The sequence below is a fragment of the Bufo bufo genome, chromosome 1 (assembly GCF_905171765.1).
Source record: "Bufo bufo chromosome 1, aBufBuf1.1, whole genome shotgun sequence".
In the NCBI taxonomy this organism is placed as follows: domain Eukaryota; kingdom Metazoa; phylum Chordata; class Amphibia; order Anura; family Bufonidae; genus Bufo; species Bufo bufo.
Window position 1 is genome coordinate 581,633,188 of NC_053389.1, and position 25,998 is coordinate 581,659,185.

A 25,998-nucleotide genomic window follows, 5' to 3' on the forward strand; every position below is an offset into this window, starting at 1 on the left:
CTAACGTAAGATACATGTAAAAATATGACTGTAACATTGTTCTCAGGCCTATTGTATACAGTGGGCAATATATACTCTTTGCCATTGCCGTGCATAGAGAAATTTGATGAATAATTTTTAGGGTGCTATGAGTTGAACCAACTAGAATGTGAAAAAAATTTGTAAAAAAAATGTTTCGGACCATTTTAATCAATGTAAGAGTAAGGTAATTGTGTTTATTTTTTATTTTATTTCATGTTAATTTCCTCCCACAGATCCAAAAGGACATTATGACTCAGACTCAGAAAGCCAATTTGCTTTACATCAGCGTCGTGGAGCCATTAAACAGGCCAAGGTTCATAACGTCAAGAGTCATGAGTTTTTAGCTACTTTCTTCCCACAGCCAACGTTTTGCTCCGTTTGTCATGAATTTGTATGGTAATTTTAATGCTTTTTCATCCTGTAGACATGCATTGTACATGCAGTCATAATTTGGTATGTCTGTGTGTGTGTTGTAGTTTCCAGACAAAGGTGCATATACTGTAATCTGTTGTTTTCCTACATTGTTTGTGGGGTCAAAACATTTAGCATTTCAGGGTTGTGCGTGTGATCTTCCTGCACATTCATTGAAAAATTTTCCATTTACTATTCTTGATTTCTGAGTTTTTGGATATTTTATTAACATGGGCTTGTTTTGAGACAAAAGACTTATGGGGTCATTTATCAAACTGGGGTAAAGTATTACTGGCTTAGTTGCCCATAGCAACCAAAAATCACAGAAAAGAGAAAAAACAAAGATAAAAACATCCTGCACGATATGATAAATAAATATGCGGATGTCCCTGGCTACATTTATAAAAAAAAAATCACAGAAAAAAAAGATAACAATGCAAGATAGAAACAAAATAGATGCAAGCATTATTTATGGACTAAGCCCTCACTCTGATGTAATAAAATCTGAGACTCATAGCCAATATATTTTGATCAAAACACATCTGAGCCCGCCTACCCCCGCCAAGGTGGTCTCAGGTCAGGCAGGTCCTACGCTAAACCTACCTATGCCATTGGGCATCTATGTTCAGGAGCGCAGACTCTGCACATATAGTGTGTTGCTCCTGGTCACCTCTATGCGCATCCAGTATACAATGAGAGGAGGAGCACGCACAGCTATATATACCACCTAATCAAGACGGTTTGTTTGATAGGAAGGGCAAAACTGCACAGGAATGCTACTCCCAAGATAAAATAGGAGCGCATTCACACTTGAAGACGCCACTCCCTCAAGCATATACTACATAATAAACAAAAAGAGAAAAAACGAAGATAAAAACATCCTGCACAATATAATAAATAAATATGCGGATGTCCCTGGCTACATTTATGAAAAAAATCACAGAAATAAAAGATAATAATGCACAAAATAGATGCAACCCTTATATATGGACTAAGCCATCACTCTGATGTAATAAAATCGGAGACTCTTAGCCAATATATTTTGATTAAAACACATCTGTGCCCACCTACCCAGCGCCAAGGTGGTCTCAGGTCAGGCGGGTCCTACGCTAAACCTACCTATGCCATTGGGCATCTATGTTCAGGAGTGCAGACTCTGCACATAGTAACCAATCAGATTCGACCTTTCATTTTTGATAGCTCTTTTGGAAAATGAAAGTTGGAATCTGATTGGTCGCTATGGGCAACTAAGCCGGTTCTACTTTACACCAGTTTGTTGAATGACCCCATTAGTCTACTCTATCCTAAGCCATTATGTAATGTATAATGGTTAATTTTTGTAAAGTGGTACCATAGGGAAAGTCTCACCACTGCAGGCATATCAATTAATTTGCCTTTTGCATTAGCAACAGTTATTTTATATGTTTCCTGTAGCCTTTATGTCTATACCATAGATATATTTTTTGTTTGTCTTGAATGTTCTATCAGCACTGTCTTTCCCATTAGGGAAATATGGTGGCCTTGGGGATATGATGTATCATTTTATCCCTACAACCCATCAAACTAAGGCTACTTTCACACTAGCGTTCGGAGCGGATCCGTCTGATGTTTCATCAGACGGATCCGCTCCTATAATGCAGACGTTTGCATCCGTTCAGAACGGATCCGTCTGCATTATTACTTAGAAAATTTTCTAAGTCTGAAAGTAACCTGAGCGGATCCGTTCAGACTTTACATTGAAAGTCAATGGGGGACGGATCCGCTTGAAGATTGAGCCATATAGTGTCATCTTCAAACGGATCCGTCCCCATTGACTTACATTGTAAGTGTGGACGGATCCGCAAGCAGCGTTCAGGTGTCCGCTCACTGAGCGGAGCGGAGGCTGAGCGCTGGCAGGCGGATGCATTCTCAGTGGATCCGCCTCCACTGAGAATGCATTGGGGCCAGACGGATGCGTTCGGGGCCGCTCGTGAGCCCCTTCAAACGGAGCGCACGAGCGGACACCCGAACGCTAGTGTGAAAGTAGCCTAAGGCTACTTTCACACTAGCGTTCGGGGCTCCACTTGTGAGTTCCGTTTGAAGGGGCTCACAAGCGGCCCCGAACGGATCCGTTCAGCCCTAATGCATTCTGAATGGATGCGGATCCGCTCAGAATGCATCAGTCTGGCTCCGTTTGTCCTCCGCTCCGCTCAGCAGGCGGACCCCTGAATGCAGCTTGCAGCGTTCAGGTGTCCGCCTGGCCGTGCGGACGCAAACGGATCCGTCCAGACTTACAATGTAAGGCTACTTTCACACCTGCGTTTGGTGTGGATCCGTCTGGTATCTGCACAGACGGATCCGCACCTATAATGCAAACGCTTGGATCCGTTCAGAACGGATCCGTTTGCATTACCATGAACAAAAAAAAAAAAAAAAAAAAATTTTTTTTTTTTTTTTTTTTTGTTCATGATAATGCAAACGGATCCGTTCAGACTTTACATTGAAAGTCAATGGGGGACGGATCCGTTTGAAAATTGAGCCATATAGTGTCATCTTCAAACGGATCCGTCCCCATTGACTTACATTGTAAGTCTGGACGGATCCGTTCGCCTCCGCACGGCCAGGCGGACACCCGAACGCGTGGTGTCCGTCTGCTGAGCGGAGCGGAGGACAAACGCTGCCAGACTGAGGCATTCTGAGCGGATCCGCCTCCACTCAGAATGCATTAGGACTGGACGGATCCGTTCGGGGCCGCTTGTGAGCCCCTTCAAACGGAACTCACAAGCGGAGCCCCGAACGCTAGTGTGAAAGTAGCCTAAGGCTACTTTCACACTAGCGTTCGGGTGTCCGCTCGTGCGCACCGTTTGAAGGGGCTCACGAGCGGCCCCGAACGCATCCGTCTGGCCCCAATGCATTCTCAGTGGAGGCGGATCCACTGAGAATGCATCCGCCTGCCAGCGTTCAGCCTCCGCTCCGCTCAGTGAGCGGACACCTGAACGCTGCTTGCAGCGTTCGGGTGTCCGCCTGGCCGTGCGGAGGCGAGCGGATCCGTCCACACTTACAATGTAAGTCAATGGGGACGGATCCGCTTGAAGATGACACAATATGGCTCAATCTTCAAGCGGATCCGTTCCCCATTGACTTTCAATGTAAAGTCTGAACGGATCCGCTCAGACAACTTTCACACTTAGAAAATTTTCTAAGTTTTAATGCAGACGCATCTGTTCTGAACGGATGCGAACGTCTGCATTATCGGAGCTGATCCGTCTGATGAAACATCAGACGGATCCGCTCCGAACGCTAGTAGTCAATGGGGACGGATCCGTTTGAAGTTGACACAGTATGGCTCAGTTTTCAAACGGATCCGTCTCCCATTGACTTTCAATGTAAAGTCAAAACGGATCCGTTTGCAAAAATTTTTTTTTTTTTTTTTTTTTTGTTCATGGTAATGCAAACGGATCCGTTCTGAACGGATCTAAACGTTTGCATTATAGGTGCGGATCCGTCTGGGCACATACCAGACGGATCCGACCTAAACGCAGGTGTGAAAGTAGCCTAAGCTCATTATGCTACTTGAATACCAACCTGATCTAGTCCTTATCTAGTGCATAACATCAGTCAATGGCCTACCTTTTCTGGTTTGTAAGGAGTTTTGTCTTGTTCATCAGATGCTATTATCTCATACTAATAGTCAGTATGGTTGGCTGTATCTAAAGGTCCCTTTACACGAAAAAATACAGCAGCAGATTGTCAGGACAGAAGCGTTCCTTCCCAACAATCGCCTGCTCGCTGGTGGAGGAGACCACTACATTTACATGCTGCGATCTCCACAGTATGGGGAGGCGTGATTGCTAATGCCATTGCTCATCCCTATACTGACTAGTTGTTTGCCGGCAGCAGAGCGTGCTTATACAGCACAATCTGCTGCCGGCATACAATAATTTTTGAGACCACACAAATGATCTATAACTCCGCCAGATAATTGTTAACAAGCGGTTTTATGAGCGCTCATTAGCATTATCTGCAGGATTCTCAACCCGTGTAAAGGGCCCTTGAGTGTTAAACGTTTAAGTTGGGAAAATTATTTGAACAAAATTTGCTACAATTACCATGCATTTTTATTTTGTCAGTTGTGTTATAACCAACCATTAAACTATTAAAATCCAGTATATATTCTCTCCATATTTAATATTTCAGGGGGCTAAACAAGCAAGGATACCAATGCAGACGTAAGTTTGCTAAATTTTATTTTATCGCTTCATTGACCAGTAGCGATAACCTACAGTATTCTATTTTCATGTTTTATTTCGATTTTCTCTAGAGTGCAATGCGGCTATTCATAAAAAATGCATTGACAAAGTCATTGCAAAATGCACAGGCTCTGCAGTCAACAGCAAAGAAACTGTGGTATGTCTATCATCTGTATTTTATAACGTATTTTCTATCATTCTAACACACTTTATACAGAAAAAGACATATGCGGCCTTAGTAGTGGGGTATGTTGCCAGTGGTGCAATGGTGTAAATAGAAGGCAGGGGGCAAAAATCTAAATGGATCCCCCTTTTGATCCTTGGTTTTGCCCAAAGGACTGGGTCTGTGTTTGTTTTCTCTTATATGCCCTTTCTATTATCTTCAGTCAATGCTATACCTTATTGTGTACTTACAATGCAGTTCCTTTGAACAGGGGAGTTTTTACCATCCAGTAGCAAAGGGATGGGAAAGACCAGACATCTGCTGCCAAGGCCAATAAGATTATGGGTTTCATCAAATGGGGCATAGATGCATACAGTTTCACCACACTTTGCAAATCATTAGTCAGACTGCACATGGAGTATTGTATACAATTTTGGGTACCAGTGTACATGAAAGACATACAGCTTAAAGAGGATTTCAAGGCTCCTGATATCGATGACCTACCCTCAGGATAGATAATTAATATCTGTTTGGTTACGGTCCAAAACCACACAATACCAATGATAGGTTATCTACATCAGGAGCCTAGAAATCCCTCTTAAGTGGGTACAATAGTTGGTGACCAAGGTAATAAAAGGATTGGGTGGACTACAGTACGCAGAAAGATTATTATTTCATTTAGAAAATAGATAACAGGATCTATTTATACCCAGAACTGTGAGGGTAACAAGGAGGCATCTCGTACATCTATAGCCATGATCTCTAACCTCTGGCTCTCCAGATGTTGCAAAACTATATTGCAGAGTACAACAGGTTGGGGAACATCAATCTATAGTAAAGAAGAAGGTGAGACTATAGAAATCTCTGCCAAAGGAGGTTGTGATGGTGAAATCACTAAAGTTCAAGAGGGGTCTGGATGTGGAATGCAGCAGACCGGACCGTGGCCTTGGCGGGTTCACTTTAAGTAAAAGTTTTGTTGTGACGCCAGTTGCATTTCAGCAACGAGGGACAGAGTCCCCCTAAGTAGATGGTGATGGTGGTACCCAGAGTGGTGTAAGGGTAGCCTATAATGTCCCTTTGTATGTGGCTGTGCATGTGTCTCGGTGCTCCTACCTGGATATCCAGGAACCCCAGGCGTTGTTGTCCACAGCAGTGCAAGTAGGGTGAATAGTTGATGAAGGGATGATGAAAGAAATGGAGTCTAAACTTGTATTAAAGTTGATAACAGCTTTACTTGAGTAAACTTGCATCAGGAGACAGTCTTCCAACTTTATCTTGGTTACCAGCAGGTTTTGGCTTAAATTCTGGCAGGCAAACACACTCGGATCTACTACATCTGTCACTCTTTGGCTCTGCTGTGCAATCAGGATTAAATATAAACTTTTCCTTTCTGCTGAACTTAGCTTTCTGTAGTCTGACTCAGTCTTTATCTTTATCTGTATCTTTATCTTTGTCCAGGGAACCTTTCCTGCTGGCTTCTGAGGTTTTTTGCTTATTTCTCTTGTTCCAGCAGAACTGATGGTGCTCTGCTGGCCTTAGCAGGACCCGTCCAGCAGGGAAACTCCTCCCTCTCTAGAGAGGGCTAGAATGGACAGAAGGTTCCACTCAAGGCAAACTAGCTCTGCCATCATTGCCGCCATCTGCTGGTGAACCAGGCACATTACATTTTAACAGTCACAAATTCAGAAATACAAATACACAATGTGCAAGACCTGGAAATAAATACACATAATCAACCATAAGAGATAGTAGAGGGGTGTAAAAGGTGGTAATGCCACTCTGGGGCGTTACAGATGTATTTCTTGAGTAAAATAATATTACAAATTACAGTTACTAGAATTCTGGAGGACTGTTGATCCAGGAAGTTATTCTGATTGCCAAACTGGAAGTCTGGAAGGACTACTGCAAATGGGTTAATTTGCTATTAAATGGGTTAATGTCCATTGTTGATGTTAAGGAACTCTCTATATGTGAGGTTTGTGGCTCAAGAACACCATTTAGTTTTTGTGCCCTACTTAGAGGAAGGAAGGCTGTACCTGCGCCCTCCGAGGGCGAGGCGAGAGAGTGTAGCTCAACCAATCAGAGAGTGAAGAGTTGTATTTTGCCTGTGCAGTGTGAGGCCTACTCAAAAAGCCTCCATTCTTGCATGCTGAGGAAAAGTTACCATCCTCTAAGAAAAAAATAAGTACAGAATATAAACACTGTGTGGGATCAAAGTGAAGGATTGGTGCAAAGGACAGATAGTAAGTGCAATCACTTTTCTATGGCAACATGCCTTACTGCTTGTGCCACATCGCCTAAGGTACCCACCACACTTTTACAATGGATTAGCTACCCATTGGAGGATTTACACTGTGGGAATTGTAGTACATATATACTACATTGTGAATGTACACCACTTTGGTCTACTTGGAAACTTGTTTGGGGTTGACAGAGAGACTCAGAGACAGCCATCTTACTGCCGCTTATCCCATGTTCAGCCTTGGAAGTATTATTTATGTATCTTGGAGAGACTGAACCGAAGCTATTATTGCCTTTGTTACGAACAGGCTAAACTATGTGAGAAAAGGAACTGTTTGCTGTTTAACAAAACAGGCCTCATTACCGCCTTGCACCCATCACCTTCACTGCCCCACCATTGAACGACCAACATCACGAGGGAGCTCTGCTTTGCACCTCTAAAACTCACAACATGAAAGGCATCCCAACTGACATCAGGCAAGAGCCTCAGAAAGCCCAAGGTGTGCCAAAAAGGAAGAAAGGTTGTGCACTACATTCACTGCACGGCTCTAGGGAGCGTTGGAGTGAGGACAGCCACCATGGGCCATTACTACTACAATCTAGGCCACAACTACCACTCCACTCCTCCTTTACACCTCCCACGCATACTACGCAATATGACGAAAATTGGTTTGTACCCCATGGAGGTTGTTTGTCTTTTCCTAGATTAACACTGTATGATAGCAGGCTGAATAAGATGAACGTATGTATTTTTCATCCTTATAAACTATGCTAACACTATGGTAACACTGTTCAGATTGATGGTCTCCATTTAATGTATACACCAGGACACATGCATTAAACTGAAGCCAGTTCCCTCAGGTTCTCCAGATCCAGTTGATAAAATTACAGTCAGTTTGGAGAACTGTGTTACCGGCTGAATCCCGATCCGGTGCTCTGGCGGAGCCAGCTGGAGATCAGGGCTTCCATTCCATAGCTTAGCTCCTTAGGCTTTTTAAAAGTTGGGTGGTATATGTGTGCAATGTATATATGGTGTATATTTTGTGTATGTGTGTTGCATATATATGGTGTATGTATACAGTATGTAAACATGTGTTGTGACGGCACGTATCCGTCGTTGAGTAAGGAACCTGTTGTTAAAAATTTAAATCTGACACCTGCTTCTCCCTGTTTACTAGAAACAGTAAAGTACTTGATTCTCTTTAATCATATTTTCAAATGGTTAAAACTCCTCGTAACCAATTTTTTTGTTGTACCTATGTCTGGGTATTCACCTTTATGTCCACTATTGCTGCTCTGTTGCTGTTTTCCACTTATTATTTCAGACTCCTGGCATGTCTGTCTGTATGTGTAGTGATAGATCCTGTGTAATAAAAAGAATTGCCATTCAGGAGTCCTTGAAAGCTCTGGAGATATTGTGAATGTTTTCAGTGATGGAAATATATTTATGCATTTTATATGTTTTAATATTTTATTCTTGGTGCAGTTTTGCATATGCTGATTATTCTAATGATTTTGTAACTGCAATATCTTATTTCTGCCACCTGGGCATTTGCTCTCTTACAGAAATTATAAAATATGTGACTGGGAGATGTCATTTCAATACTTTCCTGCTTGCACTGCACTCCTGATTCAGGTGCAACCCAAACACTCTTCCACATTAAAAGTGTTTGAAGTCTAGTCTATACCCATGAGATGCACTTTTTTACATCCCGTCAGAGCTTCCTAAGCTTCAGCTTATGTAACAAAAATCATCAAATACCGAATGACAAGTGTAAGCAAGACATACTTGGTAGTCCTCCTCCATATGATGATACATTAGGCTTTTGTTGATGGAAATGCTTTAGAAATGTATAGGACTTTGATGTATAATTTTACAGATATTGTCTCTATTGACATTTACAAGTACATGTAGACACAGCTCAGTAAGTGAAATTACAGACGCTAGTGTGCGCCGAGAGAGGCATTAAATTACAAAAGGTTACAAATCACAAAAAGTCAACTTTTTGACACCAACCATCATAGAGAGCTTCATAAATTCCACCTGGCAGCTAAAAGTGACTTAAAGCATCAAGTTGCAGTATGTTATATCACTAGTGTATGTTAATACTTGCTGATTGGTAAGGTTCAACCATTGGGAGACCCACTGTCAATAAAGGGACCATAACCCCTTCAGCATTTTACTGTACAGAGACACTCGCAGCCAGGCTCTAGGCAGAAGTTTCATACACAGACCCATTCAAGTAAATAAAATACAATAAATATATCAAATAATTTTACTAGTGATGCAGTCCCTTCATACTACTGAGCAATGGTGGTCCAATAAATCAGAACTACCAATCAGCAAGATATGGCACATCATAGTGAGAAAATAGTAACTGTTGGTGTCTGAGGGGTTAATGGTGAATAACCCTTTCATGGCTTAGGGTTAATAATACTATCCCTCTGGCATATGGTATCTTAGTGGTTAATACATTTTCTACCTTGAAGGAAAAATGGTGGGTTAAAGGGTTAACGGTAATATCCCTGGTAGTCTAGGGTTCCTTGATGGTTTACGCTACTGAAAGGGTTAGTATCTTTGGTGTCATAGAATAGGAAAGGGGTTAATCTATACCTGTGCCCAGCAGGTTACACTATTCTCAAGGCTTTAAGACCCCACCATACATATTAGTGGGCGGGTGGGTTCAGCTGACAGTCTGATGTATGTAGGGGAGCTCAAGATTTTCCCCCTACATCATCTGTATATCATCAAAGTAAATATTTTTGACCAATCCTTTTGTACTACTGGGATATAAGCTGCAGCCACAGGTGCCTGGCAGCCACTTTCTCCGCTGTACTGAATACACAATTTGGCTGCCGAACCAAACATGTATGTGTATAGGAGAGTTGGAAGCTGGGAGAAAGAGCCAACTGCCAAACGATCATTCTTCTGACAGCTATTGAATTAGTATGGCCACCTTCAGTTGTAGTACCTGCTGCAAGTAGCTGATTGCAATGGGATTATTAATTTCAGAGATCAGTAGCAATACAGTGGATGGTCAAGATTACAAAGGTAGCTGCACTGTTGTCTCCATGATCAGAAAGGTGATAAAATAACCCAAAAATGGGAACTGCACAAGTGGGGTAACATGTCTGTTTTAGTAAATAGTTGAACTCCCTATGAAATAGCAATGCTGGAGCTATTTAGTTATAATTTTGTTTTGTGTTTTTCCTGTTATTCCTATTGGAAATATAAGAATACATTTCAGTTATCAATAGAATTAGAAACGCTAATTTGAATATTTTTCCCAAAAACCCAAAGGTAAGTAAATAAGCTTTCCAGACAGAAAAGATAAAGCAAGTCTTTCTGATGCCAGCTGTTAGACATACTAGTTTGTATATTTTTTACACAGAAACCAAGAGAAGCATTGCCTAGCCTACAATAGTCATCACATATACTAAGTGGTTTTAATTATAGAAATAGTACCCAGCCAGAGGTCCCCCCAAGGCCTCTCAACAAGAAAAGCTGATTCTATTTCATGACTGCACAACCTGCAGCCCGAGGGGTACATACAGCCCTTGATAACATTCTGTGCAGCCCTCGACCATCTGGTAACAGACATCTATGTCTATGTCTTGTGGCTGCTCAAATGTATTTTTCATGTACTCTTCCATTAGATGGGAACCCTGGAAATGTAACCAGACATTTATGATATATTCTGTATCTTCAATATTCCATATACATACTATTTCAGATGGTAATACACCTTTAAGTTTAATTTTTGTCTCAGTCTGACAACGTGAACCCCAACCAGTTTGTTCTATCTGCTCTGCTCTGATAAAGGGCTTTGGTCATCAAAGAGCTAGTTGCAGAAGTGAGGCTGGCTTAGTTATTTTTCTAGTTACCGTATATACTCGAGTATAAGACGAGTTTTTTGGCACATATTTTTGTGCTCAAAAAGCCCCCTCGTCTTGTACTCGAGTCTAGGTCTGTATTATGGCAAATTACATTGCCATAATACAGACCATGACATGTTGGGGGCCGGAGAAGTTGTTACTTACCTTTACAGCTGCTCCGGTCAGCTCCCAGCACGTCCGCGCGGCACCTCTGTTAAGCTCCCAGTAGGAGCGATTTGGCCAATCCGAAAATGCCGCGATTATATCTTTCACGATGAAAGCACTGCAGCGAGCGGCCCGGCCGGCGCGTGACTGACGTCACTTAGTAATGCTCCTGCTTCCTGAAGTGGGAGGAGCGTTACTAAGTGACGTCAGTCACGCGCCGGCCAGCTCGCTCCCGCTCGCTGCAGTGCATTCATAGTGACAGTGAGTACAGAGGCGGCCATGTTATCAATAGGAGAGAGCTTGTTTTACACACTAGTAAAGTACTTTACACACAAAGCCAGTTATGTGCGCAGTTTAGGACACATGAGGGGACACATAGGGCCATGAGGGGGACCAGCATAAGATGCTATATGTACCCTAGTCTTATACTCGAGGGAAAAAAAATTCCCATTTTTTTGGGGTAAAATTAGGGGCCTCGGCTTATATTCGGATCGGCTTATACTCGAGTATATACGGGTATGTAAGTCTGTTTAAAAGGCTATGCTTTAGTTGTAAACCAATCATTTTTTTTTCTATCTGACATATGGGTCAATATTGAATTGCACAATATTTGTTAGAATCCATAATTTTTTTAAAATTTAGCATGAATTACATATTGATAGCATTCATTTGCTCCTCACTTGTCTGTATATTTAAAAAGATATACTTGTTGGTCATAGATCAATTTTCCACTATTTTTTAATTAAGGAGTATCATAAACCAATCAACGTTCTTCTGGGTTTCTGGGAAAAATATTAGAAAATTATTACATCTTACTGTCACGGACATTCCCATGACAGGTTGCAGGAGATCAGAAACGTGGTTTGATCTGACATGTTTTCTATTTGGATCAAATGACATCTGTGTTGTTTCTGGTACTTGCCACACCTTCTTCCCCAGGTGTGGCTATTAGAGTCATTTAACCTTCTCTATTTATAGTTGCTTCTCCCACAATGCTATGCAGTTTATAGGTTCTGTTTGGACCTGTGGATAGATTGTGGTTGGATCTCGGCTGAGTTCCTGGTGCTTCCATTGTTCCTTTGAAGTTAAGTCTTTCTTTTCCCTTTTCCCTTTTGTATTTTGTTTGGGTTCTGTGTGTTGCATTTCCCTATTGTTTGTATTAGGCCTGAAGGAGACTCCTGTTTGTCCTTCCTTTTAGAGGAACATGTAGTCTCGTCCCTGCCATTAGTACTAGGGTCCTATAGGGCTTGATAGGACTCTAGTTATTCCTGTGTATGAACTCACCTACCTTTGGGGTCTGTTCATACTGATAGTCAGTCAGGATTTTGGTTAGGGTTTTCACTAGGAGGTGTCCATCTTCCTTCCCTAGTTCTCAGGCCTGATTCCCTGTTCCCCCTTCCCTCCTATGCTGGGTGTGGTGTTTCCCTCCCACACCGAAGCGTGACACTTACATCAGCTGGCATCAGATAGGCTTAGGAAAGCTAATTTGAATATCCTTCCCAGAAACCCAGAGAGGTATTGTCTGGCCTACAGTACTCAGCAGGCACACTTACTATGCATATCAGGCGATCTCTAAAAAGAGTGAACTCCCCAGACAATGCATATATATATTGCCAAGAAACCCAGAGTAGCATGCTAAGCCAGAAACGACTCCCAAAAAATTGGGTTTGCAAGAATCTAAAGTTTTGGGGAAATCTGGTACAAATCAGGTTCATTCAGAAGATCTCAATTTTCTCATTTTTAGGACAAACCCCATCAACAAGAGGAATAGTAACTCCCAGTTGTCAATTTATTTATACACTTCCAAGAGGAATTAGAGCGGAGGAACAGACTCTTTTTAATACTACGTTCACTAATAAAACATATTTTACAACACCATCATTGTTATAGTACATGTTAAGCAACTATGCAGAATACCTGGATAATTTGGCTGCTTTTAGTGAAACATTGCATGGTTTAATGCTGTACAATTCACCCTGCACTGCTATAACATCCATAAATGTACAAGTATGACATCTGGAATTCATATCACACGGATCAAATCCTAACCACATATCACACTGTTAATAATGACTCTGAAATGAATGCCCTACTCCCAGAATATTGCATCCAAGTTGCTGAACTTCTATTATGTCTCTTTGTAAAATTGTATATATGAATACTCATTAAATTCCAATGACCCATTTTTTCACAGCTCAACAAAGAGAGATTTAAGATAGACATGCCGCACAGATTTAAAGTGTATAGTTATAAAAGTCCGACTTTCTGTGAACACTGCGGGACTCTTCTCTGGGGCTTGGCAAAGCAAGGATTAAAGTGTGCAGGTAAGTCCAGGAGTCTTATTGACAGCAGAAGAGAACAGTAGAAATTCTATCTATAGCACTAAAGCTATTGTACAACGCCTGAGAAATGCCCCCTGTGGATTCAGCTGGAAAGTTTTATTAGCAAGTCAAGAAACAATTGCTGATCCTTACAAGCTGATAGAGTATCTTCTGCTCGTAATTACCACTGTTAGGCAATATATAGATTTACAATGAAGGTTTATTTGATAGCTCAAGTTCTTAAATAGATAATACTGTCTGTTCACTAGATGCCCTATATGAAATTAGATTAACTTAAACTAAGGTAATGTCTGTTAACTATGTGCCTTCAAGACCCATAAAATCCTTTAAAAGGTCTTTTTCTACTGGCACCCAGCTAAGGCTACTTTCACACTGCCGTTTCTGGGTCCGCCTGTGAGATCCGTTTCAAGGGTCTCACAAGCGGCCCCGAACGGATCAGTTTAGCCCCAATGCATTCTGAATGGATAAGGATCCGTTCAAAATGCATCAGTTTGGCTCCATTCCGCTCTGGAGGCGGACACCAAACGTTTTGGTGTCCACCTGCCAATGCGGAGCCAAACGGATCCGTCCTGACTTACAATGTAAGTCAATGGGGACGGATCCGTTTACATTGACACAATATTGGTGCAATTGTAAACGGATCCGTCCCCCATTGACTTTCAATGTAAAGTCAGGACGGATCCGTTTGACTTACACTTAGACTTAGACTTTTTTTGACTGAGCTATGCAGACGGATCCGTACTGAACGGATACCAGCTTTTGCATTTATAGGTGCGGATACGTCTGTGCAGATACCAGACGGATCCGCACCTAACGCAGGTGTGAAAGTAGCCTAATACAGACATGGCGATGTCTGGTTCTAATCATTTCAGGGTATTTAAAAAGTACCTGTTTATCTTAAAATGTGCCCCCTGAAACAAGTATTGACAAGAACAAATGTACTGAGTTATGTTACTAAACCAGAGATTGATGCAACCAATATACAGTATGAGTATATGAGTTATTATCAGAACTGCCTCTCTGGCCATGCATGAAGAGAAACTGAAGAATAACACCCAACATCTCTTAGCAATCATCAGTGAAAAACGCATTACATCTGGACGCCTTCCTTTTTTTAACGCAAGTGCAACGACCTGGGAGGAGATGAAGCAGAGGATAGGACTGGCTCTGGCTGTAAGAGTCATGGCTTTCCTCACATCACTACTCCCTAGGGCCATTCAGTGAAAGGAGGGTGCACCACTTCCTCTCTGGGGGCACACCGAGGTTCTGGGGCTCCTGCCTGATGATAGTTGGAGTGCCTGTGATGTTTGTGTCTGCATGGGTGCAATGCAGGGCATGTAGAGTGCAATGGTTAGTGTATGGTGCAGGAATTAGTAGCCAGGCAAGAGTTAGCAGAAAAAAAGGTCTCTCTTTACTGTAGAGCAAAAAAACTGTTTCCACTGTACACAGTGCAGTTTTTCACAGATATTGGTGTGTGGATTTAGGCAAGAATGGGAGTTATGGTACTCTTCCCTCTCTATCTGTCTAAAGTCCCTGCAGAATCTATGATGGGCAATAATACTCTTTCAATGGCATCTGTAATATCCATGGAGTGATACCGGGTTTTAGAGATATGACTGGCCAGGTCGTGTCTAGGTGTGAAGGGTGTCTTAGCAGTGCCCCTCACTACAGTAAAGTCTTAGCACCTTTTGGTAGCAGGTTTACTTACTAATTCCAGTGCTCTGCCATGCAGACTCTAGATTCTCTAGTTCTCTCCTTTGTCTTTGTCCTTCTCTCCTTTTGTATATCAAACAGAAATCAGTGAGCCTCTGTAGCTTTTTGGGCTTGAAAAGAAGGAGCACAAGTCACAGCTTCCTCTCCCTTACAAACTCCAGTCTACACTAACCTCCTACAAGGGCTGAGCCAGGATTGTTAACCCAGGTTGTGCCATCCATACATGGCTATGCTGGGTGCATTACATAACAGGACAATACAATGCAGCATATTACATAACAAACCATTTACAGATACCCCCTGCTCTGGGGTACTGCACAAGTCTCATTCATTTCTAAGGGATCAGGGCTGAAAAGCAATGTTCACGTGCACTTATCCATTTAAACGAATGGGTCAGTATTCAGTCCAGATGCAATCAGTTCACAACACTCATAGCATCTGGGGGGAAAACTAGCTCGAGTGAACGAGGCCTAACTTGTACAACCTATTTATTATTCTTTAATGACTCTAACTTATACAACCTATTAATCAATCTCTTTTGCCTTACACAAATGAAGCACGTGTGACAAATCAGGACTGGCATCGAGCTTGCATCTTTTTTATAATTGAAAATGTCACAGTTGTGACATTTTAATTAAAAAATGTAAGTGAGACATTTATCAGGTTCTCTCCATTGGTTTAATAATTATGCCTCAGAAATCCATTACATTGGTAAAAATTGTTAGATAGCAACAAATTGGTTTCTGTGCTGCTATCAACTAATCATGCCAGCAGTTTTTTGTAAGAAATGCTAATAACGGTTTCCCTTCTTCTCTTCTTCTGTTGTATAAAGAATGTGGTATGAATGTTCATCACAAGTGTGAAAATAAAGTAGCCAACCTATGTGGGGTTAATCAGAAGTTGATGGCAGAAGCACTGGCAATGATAGAGAGCACACAACAGGTAAACAGCATTTACCGGCATCACTCCAATAGCACTATCATTCTTGTATATTCATAAGGCTGAAATACAGCTACAAGAATCAGAGCTACAGAACTGAACTTAAATCACCAGACGGTTCTATACTGATCTAAACTCTGGTTTAGTACAGTCACAGGGGGTCCTAATGTTGCAGCTTTAATACAATGCAGCCATATGTGTGATCAACCTTAGAGGTTGTCCCATTTTGACCTTTCATAGGTGAGAAGGAAATAACTAGGGACTTGCAGAAACAGTGAAACCTGCTGCACTGTTTGTCTAGCTTCCATTTACTGCTGTTAGAGTTATGGAAACAGCAGAGTTCCAGTTGTTTCCATAACTCCGGCCATCCCGGGCCAGCGCTAACTTTGGCTTATTTCCATTTTGGCCTTTCAAAACACCTTTAAGGCCCATCATATACATTAGGCAACGTTAGCCTTGCTGAACTTACCATTTTTGGCAGGACTGACAGCAATCTAATGTATATGGGGAGTCTTCGTCCCCCCCCCCCCCCCCCCCAGATTTTGTCGGAATACAGAAGAATCAGGCACACTGAATTTCAATGCCCAAACCTGGAGGTGTCTGGCAGAAACTTTCTCCCCTCTCCCCATTGAAAACACATACATGTTACATCTGTTAAGGTTTCCATTCATCCAGGTCATGGTATATCAGTAGTAATAAATTGCAAGAAGTCAGAGCAACTAGTCAAAAAAATATATCAGACCAGTATCCCTGACTTATTACTATTAATTTACATACAGTACAGACCAAAAGTTTGGACACACCTTCTCATTCAAAGAGTTTTCTTTATTTTCATGACTATGAAAATTGTAGATTCACACTGAAGGCATCAAAACTATGAATTAACACATGTGGAATTATATACATAACAAACAAGTGTGAAACAACTGAAAATATGTCATATTCTAGGTTCTTCAAAGTAGCCACCTTTTGCTTTGATTACTGCTTTGCACACTCTTGGCATTCTCTTGATGAGCTTCAAGAGGTAGTCCCCTGAAATGGTTTTCACTTCACAGGTGTGCCCTGTCAGGTTTAATAAGTGGGATTTCTTGCTTTATAAATGGGGTTGGGACCATCAGTTGCGTTGAGGAGAAGTCAGGTGGATACACAGCTGATAGTCCTACTGAATAGAATGTTAGAATTTGTATTATGGCAAGAAAAAAGCAGCTAAGTAAAGAAAAACGAGTGGCCATCATTACTTTAATAAATGAAGGTCAGTCAGTCAGCGCGAAAAATTGGGAAAACTTTGAAAGTAAGGGCTATTTAACCATGAAGGAGAGTGATGGGGTACTGCACCAGTCTACCTGGCCTCCACAGTAACCGGACCTGAACCCAATCGAGATGGTTTGGGGTGAGCTGTACCGCAGAGTTAAGGCAAAAGGGCCAACAAGTGCTAAGCATCTCTGGGAACTCCTTCAAGACTGCTGGAAGACCATTTCAGGGGACTACCTCTTGAAGCTCATCAAGAGAATGCCAAGAGTGTGCAAAGCAGTAATCAAAGCAAAAGGTGGCTACTTTGAAGAACCTAGAATATGACATATTTTAAGTTGTTTCACACTTGTTTGTTATGTATATAATTCCACATGTGTTAATTAATAGTTTTGATGCCTTCATAGTCATGAAAATAAAGAAAACTCTTTGAATGAGAAGGTGTGTCCAAACTTTTGGTCTGTACTATATATATATATATATATATATATATATATATACCAAGGAAGAAAGGCGGCACTGGTACAAGATCAGTTGAAGTTAGGGTGCACGTCCCAAGGGGAATAGGCTTCTTACCCCAATGTATAAATCCAGAAAAACGGGCGGCACTCCAAGAGATAAAAGAAAGTGAACCTTTATTCACCCAGGTGGTGCGACGTTTCGGCTCTACACTTGAGCCTTTTTCAAGCAAAGATACAACTCAAATCACAACATTATATACAGGTGAAACAATTAGCATATCGACATGTGATCACACTCCACCCAGTGGGTGTGTTACAACTCATAACAATCAAATGTGAGCACAAAATGTAAACATCACAAGAAGACAGTAAATAAAGTGCAGATCAGTTAAGGAATGTATATAACATACATGTCATATATATGGTGACTGGAGGCACATGCCACAAATATCTGAACACGGATTGATCTGTCCGATCAGTGCAATATAATGTGATATATTATATATACAGGAGGGAACGACGGAGATGAGGGGCGATCGAACAAACATACCAAGAGGGCGAGGTGGTTCCTGTCATGCCGCTGTTCGGCGTTGTTTACTATTCAGTGCGCAGACGTAGCGCAGCACCAATCAGGGATATGCAAGTCGCAGGCGTCCGGTGTCGTCAGGCCAGGCTGCAGCGTCATCTCCCTCAGTCAAAACCTCTAGCCCCAGGCGCATGCTCAGTGGGGAGAAACCTGCTGACGGCGCCATCTTGCTTAAGGGAAAAGGATCACTATAACAAAGCATTCAGTGTAGTGCATCAGTCCCACATCATAACGGATATAGGCAACTCAGAAAGACAGAGGTCACCTGGTAACCAGGGTGTCCATCTGTATTTATCCAAGTGAAGCCCCATCCCGACCACGGAACCGCGGCCCATGCAGGGATACCACCAGGGTTACTGAGAGCCATCCTATCCGAGAGGGGTCTCCTCTTGTGGGCACACAGATGCCACAGAATGCAGATAGCGTATACATATCGTGTCGCCCAGGCTTGCTGTCTTGATCGACCAATCCCAAGGTGCTTGTAAAATTAAAAAACATACAAAATACACAGGGAAAAAAATACAACCATCATAAATAAAAAAACAAAAGGACGAAACGTCCAAAATAACCCTCTCCTATACGGTATGCCGCGGTCACCCCAATCAGATCTGTCATTCCTCCTGTAGTGAAGTGTGAGTAATCTGTGTAGAGAACAGAAAAAAACATTATTATAATTTAAAGCAAGAAAAACATTTTTTGAGTTATATAACTCTCTTAGTGTATACACGTGACACCTACTGGCATCCATCGTGACTCAGGAGGCAAACCATCCCTACAGAACATCCCCAAAATTATATTCTACATTTAACCCATGGGGTTTCAGGCTGCCCAACCTGTGGATCCAGTTGAGCTCCCTACGCCTCAATGCCCTCGATCTGTCCCCGCCTCGTCTGGGCTGGGGAATATGGTCCACTATCCAGCATCTCAGGTCGCTCTCCCTATGTTTGAGTTCCGTAAAATGCTTGGACACAGGTAGGTCCAGCCGTTTTTTACGGATACTCAAGCGATGGTTATTTAGGCGTGTCTTAAGTTCGGTGGTCGTCTCGCCTACATATATCAAGTTGCATGGACAGGATAGTACATAGACAACGTGACTGGAGTCACAGGTTAGGTGAAATAAAATTTGGAAAGATACCCCAGTGCCAGGATGTATGAAATTCCTCCCCTTGCGGATGTATTTGCAGTTAGCGCAATTGAGGCAGGGATAACAACCCAAACCCAATTGCGCCAACGTGGTCTGTCTCAAGGATCCTTTTGAGCCAATATCCGCCTTGACTAACTGATCCTTCAAATTTCTGGATCGACGGTAGGAGAGAAGAGGTGGACGCTGAAATTCTGGGATGTCACCGAAGCATGAGCCTAGCAGGCCCCAATGCTTTTTTAGGATTCTATTAACTGAGGAACTATGCTCACCATATACAGAGATAAACGGAATCCTGTCCGCGTTGCGGACAGTTTTTCGTTTTGTCAGTAAATCCGCCCTTTCCAAATTGTGCACTCTGTTAATATGCTCTTTCAGCAATCGTTTGGGGTAGCCCCTATCCTGAAATTTCAGGGCCATGGAGCCCAAGGTCTCATCTAATTTAGTCTCATCCGACACTACTCGCTTGACCCTGAGAAACTGGGAGAAAGGCAATGATTGAATCATTTTCCTTGGATGGGAACTGTTGAAACAAAGCAAGGTATTAGTATCGGTGGGTTTCGTATACAATTCAGTATATAACACTCCTTCCTTGAGCACCACTTTGGTGTCCAAAAACTGGATCTCAGTCGTGGAGTGAATAAGGGTGAACTGCAGATCCGGATCATGGCTATTGAGAAAGCCATGGAAATCGACCAATTCAGCCTCAGAACCTGTCCATATGAGGAAGATGTCGTCGATGTATCGCCACCACCTCAGCACATGTCTGAAGTGGTGGGATAAAAAGACGACATCTTCCTCATAACAACGCATAAAGATATTTGCGTAGGTAGGGGCCACGTGAGACCCCATCGCCACGCCACGCTGCTGCAGATAGAATGTATCTCTGAACAGAAAGTAATTATACTGCAATATAATCTTGAGCAAATCAATGATGAATTCAGAGGCCTGCGGGGTATATGTGGACCCCATTAGCATTTTCTCCACTGCACGGATGCCCCTCTCATGCACTATTGAGGTGTATAGTGACGTAACATCGAATGATGCAAGTAATAATGGAGGCACCTGTGTTAAGTCAATGCCCTGAAGCTTGACAAGAAAATCAGATGTGTCTTGTATGTAAGAAGACCCACCTGTTGAAAAATCCCGCAGGACTTTGTCCAAGAAGATGGAAATGCCGCTGAAGATGGAGTCACTGCCCGAGACAATCGGACGTCCCGGGGGATCGATGAGGGTCTTGTGTATCTTGGGCAGCACATATAACACCGGAGTGACCGGATGTGCTACCTCAAGATAATCACAAAGACCCCCATCGATGATACCAGCGGTCATGGCCTCCCTCAGACATCTGCGTATGATATCAGTGATCTTAAATTTTGGATCCGAATCAAGGGCCCTGTAAACAAGCGGGTCCCCCAGTTGTCGCATAATCTCACTTACATACTTATCAGTGTCCATCACTACGACCGCACCCCCCTTGTCCGCAGGTTTCAAGGTAAGGGTGGGGTCGGATCTGAGGGACTTGAGAGACTCAATCTCAGAGGTGGTCAGATTGGGGTATCTGAAGTCCAGGTCACCACTGGAGGATGACCGGAGCTCAGAAATCCCCCGTCGGACAACACTGATATAGGCATCCACTGCTGGTTCATTGATAATTGGTACAAAATTGCTCCTTTGGAATAAGTTGAGAGACCCCATGGTGAATTCACTCATCTGGGGCTTAACAACTCTATCCTTTTTGTGAGACCATATTGTTAATTTAATACGGCGGAAGAAAGAAAATAAATTAGATTCCAACTCAAACCAATCTGTGCGTGAAGTGGGACAAAATGAAAACCCCTTTGAAAGAACACTCACTTGAGCAGGGGTTAACTCTTTGGAGGATAAGTTGACTACAGTCATTTTCTCCTCACTGTGTTCGTCTTGGTTACCATGGGTCGATTCTTGTTGCTCCGTAGTCTGCCTGGTCCTCCCGTGTCTACGGCCACCTCTCCTGATTCGTCGGTGCGTCTCTCCGGTATTTGTGGATTTAGGTCTAAAAAAGACTGCTTTTCATTTGAAGATGCCTGGGTCGTTTTCCTCCACCTCCTCACGTCTCGCTGTTGAGTATTGTGTTGTCTCTCAGTTTGCCAATTGTAGACATTTCCTTTTTTATAGTCCTCTGTGTCCCTATACCACTTCGTTCTTTTACTCTCCTCCGATTCCAGCTGGAACTGCTTCATTGAAGTGGATGTATCTTCCATATATTTGCTGAAATCCTCAGGGGATAAAAGAGACTGTAGAGCTGCCTCCAAGTCCCTTATTTCAGAAAGCAAAGTTGAGAGTTCATGTTGTAGATATTCAATATTAAGTAAAATAAAGTCCAGTGAGTATCGATTAGACAGAGCTTCAAATTTTTTGCAAAAAAGGGGATTGTTGTAAAAAAGATTAGGTCGGATGCTGGATCGCATCCCTCTGGGAATCTTCTGTGTTCTATGATATTCACCAAGTGTCGTCATATGTAGACGGAGGGATACCATACGTTTAGAGATAGCCTCAAACTTACGTTTTAGTTCTTTGGTAGACGGGGTGTTGAGGAAGGTGGCATCTCCGCCTATGTCACGCAGGATGCGTTCGTCATCTTCAGTCGTGTATACACAACCACTGGGTGAAGCAGGTTCAAAAGTAGACATGATGCAAAAAAAAGGAAAGGAAAATGCTGGAGGATAATGCCGTGCTCAGCCAATAGGCCACAATATTCCAAGGAAGAAAGGCGGCACTGGTACAAGATCAGTTGAAGAACTAAAACGTAAGTTTGAGGCTATCTCTAAACGTATGGTATCCCTCCGTCTACATATGACGACACTTGGTGAATATCATAGAACACAGAAGATTCCCAGAGGGATGCGATCCAGCATCCGACCTAATCTTTTTTACAACAATCCCCTTTTTTGCAAAAAATTTGAAGCTCTGTCTAATCGATACTCACTGGACTTTATTTTACTTAATATTGAATATCTACAACATGAACTCTCAACAGCGAGACGTGAGGAGGTGGAGGAAAACGACCCAGGCATCTTCAAATGAAAAGCAGTCTTTTTTAGACCTAAATCCACAAATACCGGAGAGACGCACCGACGAATCAGGAGAGGTGGCCGTAGACACGGGAGGACCAGGCAGACTACGGAGCAACAAGAATCGACCCATGGTAACCAAGACGAACACAGTGAGGAGAAAATGACTGTAGTCAACTTATCCTCCAAAGAGTTAACCCCTGCTCAAGTGAGTGTTCTTTCAAAGGGGTTTTCATTTTGTCCCACTTCACGCACAGATTGGTTTGAGTTGGAATCTAATTTATTTTCTTTCTTCCGCCGTATTAAATTAACAATATGGTCTCACAAAAAGGATAGAGTTGTTAAGCCCCAGATGAGTGAATTCACCATGGGGTCTCTCAACTTATTCCAAAGGAGCAATTTTGTACCAATTATCAATGAACCAGCAGTGGATGCCTATATCAGTGTTGTCCGACGGGGGATTTCTGAGCTCCGGTCATCCTCCAGTGGTGACCTGGACTTCAGATACCCCAATCTGACCACCTCTGAGATTGAGTCTCTCAAGTCCCTCAGATCCGACCCCACCCTTACCTTGAAACCTGCGGACAAGGGGGGTGCGGTCGTAGTGATGGACACTGATAAGTATGTAAGTGAGATTATGCGACAACTGGGGGACCCGCTTGTTTACAGGGCCCTTGATTCGGATCCAAAATTTAAGATCACTGATATCATACGCAGATGTCTGAGGGAGGCCATGACCGCTGGTATCATCGATGGGGGTCTTTGTGATTATCTTGAGATAGCACATCCGGTCACTCCGGTGTTATATGTGCTGCCCAAGATACACAAGACCCTCATCGATCCCCCGGGACGTCCGATTGTCTCGGGCAGTGACTCCATCTTCAGCGGCATTTCCATCTTCTTGGACAAAGTCCTGCGGGATTTTTCAACAGGTGGGTCTTCTTACATACAAGACACATCTGATTTTCTTGTCAAGCTTCAGGGCATTGACTTAACACAGGTGCCTCCATTATTACTTGCATCATTCGATGTTACGTCACTATACACCTCAATAGTGCATGAGAGGGGCATCCGTGCAGTGGAGAAAATGCTAATGGGGTCCACATATACCCCGCAGGCCTCTGAATTCATCATTGATTTGCTCAAGATTATATTGCAGTATAATTACTTTCTGTTCAGAGATACATTCTATCTGCAGCAGCGTGGCGTGGCGATGGGGTCTCACGTGGCCCCTACCTACGCAAATATCTTTATGCGTTGTTATGAGGAAGATGTCGTCTTTTTATCCCACCACTTCAGACATGTGCTGAGGTGGTGGCGATACATCGACGACATCTTCCTCATATGGACAGGTTCTGAGGCTGAATTGGTCGATTTCCATGGCTTTCTCAATAGCCATGATCCGGATCTGCAGTTCACCCTTATTCACTCCACGACTGAGATCCAGTTTTTGGACACCAAAGTGGTGCTCAAGGAAGGAGTGTTATATACTGAATTGTATACGAAACCCACCGATACTAATACCTTGCTTTGTTTCAACAGTTCCCATCCAAGGAAAATGATTCAATCATTGCCTTTCTCCCAGTTTCTCAGGGTCAAGCGAGTAGTGTCGGATGAGACTAAATTAGATGAGACCTTGGGCTCCATGGCCCTGAAATTTCAGGATAGGGGCTACCCCAAACGATTGCTGAAAGAGCATATTAACAGAGTGCACAATTTCGAAAGGGCGGATTTACTGACAAAACGAAAAACTGTCCGCAACGCGGACAGGATTCCGTTTATCTCTGTATATGGTGAGCATAGTTCCTCAGTTAATAGAATCCTAAAAAAGCATTGGGGCCTGCTAGGCTCATGCTTCGGTGACATCCCAGAATTTCAGCGTCCACCTCTTCTCTCCTACCGTCGATCCAGAAATTTGAAGGATCAGTTAGTCAAGGCGGATATTGGCTCAAAAGGATCCTTGAGACAGACCACGTTGGCGCAATTGGGTTTGGGTTGTTATCCCTGCCTCAATTGTGCTAACTGCAAATACATCCGCAAGGGGAGGAATTTCATACATCCTGGCACTGGGGTATCTTTCCAAATTTTATTTCACCTAACCTGTGACTCCAGTCACGTTGTCTATGTACTATCCTGTCCATGCAACTTGATATATGTAGGCGAGACGACCACCGAACTTAAGACACGCCTAAATAACCATCGCTTGAGTATCCGTAAAAAACGGCTGGACCTACCTGTGTCCAAGCATTTTACGGAACTCAAACATAGGGAGAGCGACCTGAGATGCTGGATAGTGGACCATATTCCCCAGCCCAGACGAGGCGGGGACAGATCGAGGGCATTGAGGCGTAGGGAGCTCAACTGGATCCACAGGTTGGGCAGCCTGAAACCCCATGGGTTAAATGTAGAATATAATTTTGGGGATGTTCTGTAGGGATGGTTTGCCTCCTGAGTCACGATGGATGCCAGTAGGTGTCACGTGTATACACTAAGAGAGTTATATAACTCAAAAAATGTTTTTCTTGCTTTAAATTATAATAATGTTTTTTTCTGTTCTCTACACAGATTACTCACACTTCACTACAGGAGGAATGACAGATCTGATTGGGGTGATCGCGGCATACCGTATAGGAGAGGGTTATTTTGGACGTTTCGTCCTTTTGTTTTTTTATTTATGATGGTTGTATTTTTTTCCCTGTGTATTTTGTATGTTTTTTAATTTTACAAGCACCTTGGGATTGGTCGATCAAGACAGCAAGCCTGGGCGACACGATATGTATACGCTATCTGCATTCTGTGGCATCTGTGTGCCCACAAGAGGAGACCCCTCTCGGATAGGATGGCTCTCAGTAACCCTGGTGGTATCCCTGCATGGGCCGCGGTTCCGTGGTCGGGATGGGGCTTCACTTGGATAAATACAGATGGACACCCTGGTTACCAGGTGACCTCTGTCTTTCTGAGTTGCCTATATCCGTTATGATGTGGGACTGATGCACTACACTGAATGCTTTGTTATAGTGATCCTTTTCCCTTAAGCAAGATGGCGCCGTCAGCAGGTTTCTCCCCACTGAGCATGCGCCTGGGGCTAGAGGTTTTGACTGAGGGAGATGACGCTGCAGCCTGGCCTGACGACACCGGACGCCTGCGACTTGCATATCCCTGATTGGTGCTGCGCTACGTCTGCGCACTGAATAGTAAACAACGCCGAACAGCGGCATGACAGGAACCACCTCGCCCTCTTGGTATGTTTGTTCGATCGCCCCTCATCTCCGTCGTTCCCTCCTGTATATATAATATATCACATTATATTGCACTGATCGGTCAGATCAATCCGTGTTCAGATATTTGTGGCATGTGCCTCCAGTCACCATATATATGACATGTATGTTATATACATTCCTTAACTGAT

General features: G+C 43.0%; 1 protein-coding gene across 1 annotated transcript in view; it reads left to right on the top strand.

Annotated features, from left to right (window-relative positions):
• PRKCQ (protein kinase C theta) overlaps positions 1 to 25,998 on the top strand; it is a 101,618-nt gene that overhangs the window by 20,241 nt on the left and 55,379 nt on the right. Inside the window, 5 exon segments of the mRNA XM_040413326.1 lie at positions 255 to 417; positions 4,609 to 4,640; positions 4,733 to 4,818; positions 13,301 to 13,430; positions 15,994 to 16,103. Of these exon segments, the coding sequence (XP_040269260.1) occupies positions 255 to 417; positions 4,609 to 4,640; positions 4,733 to 4,818; positions 13,301 to 13,430; positions 15,994 to 16,103 (521 nt within the window).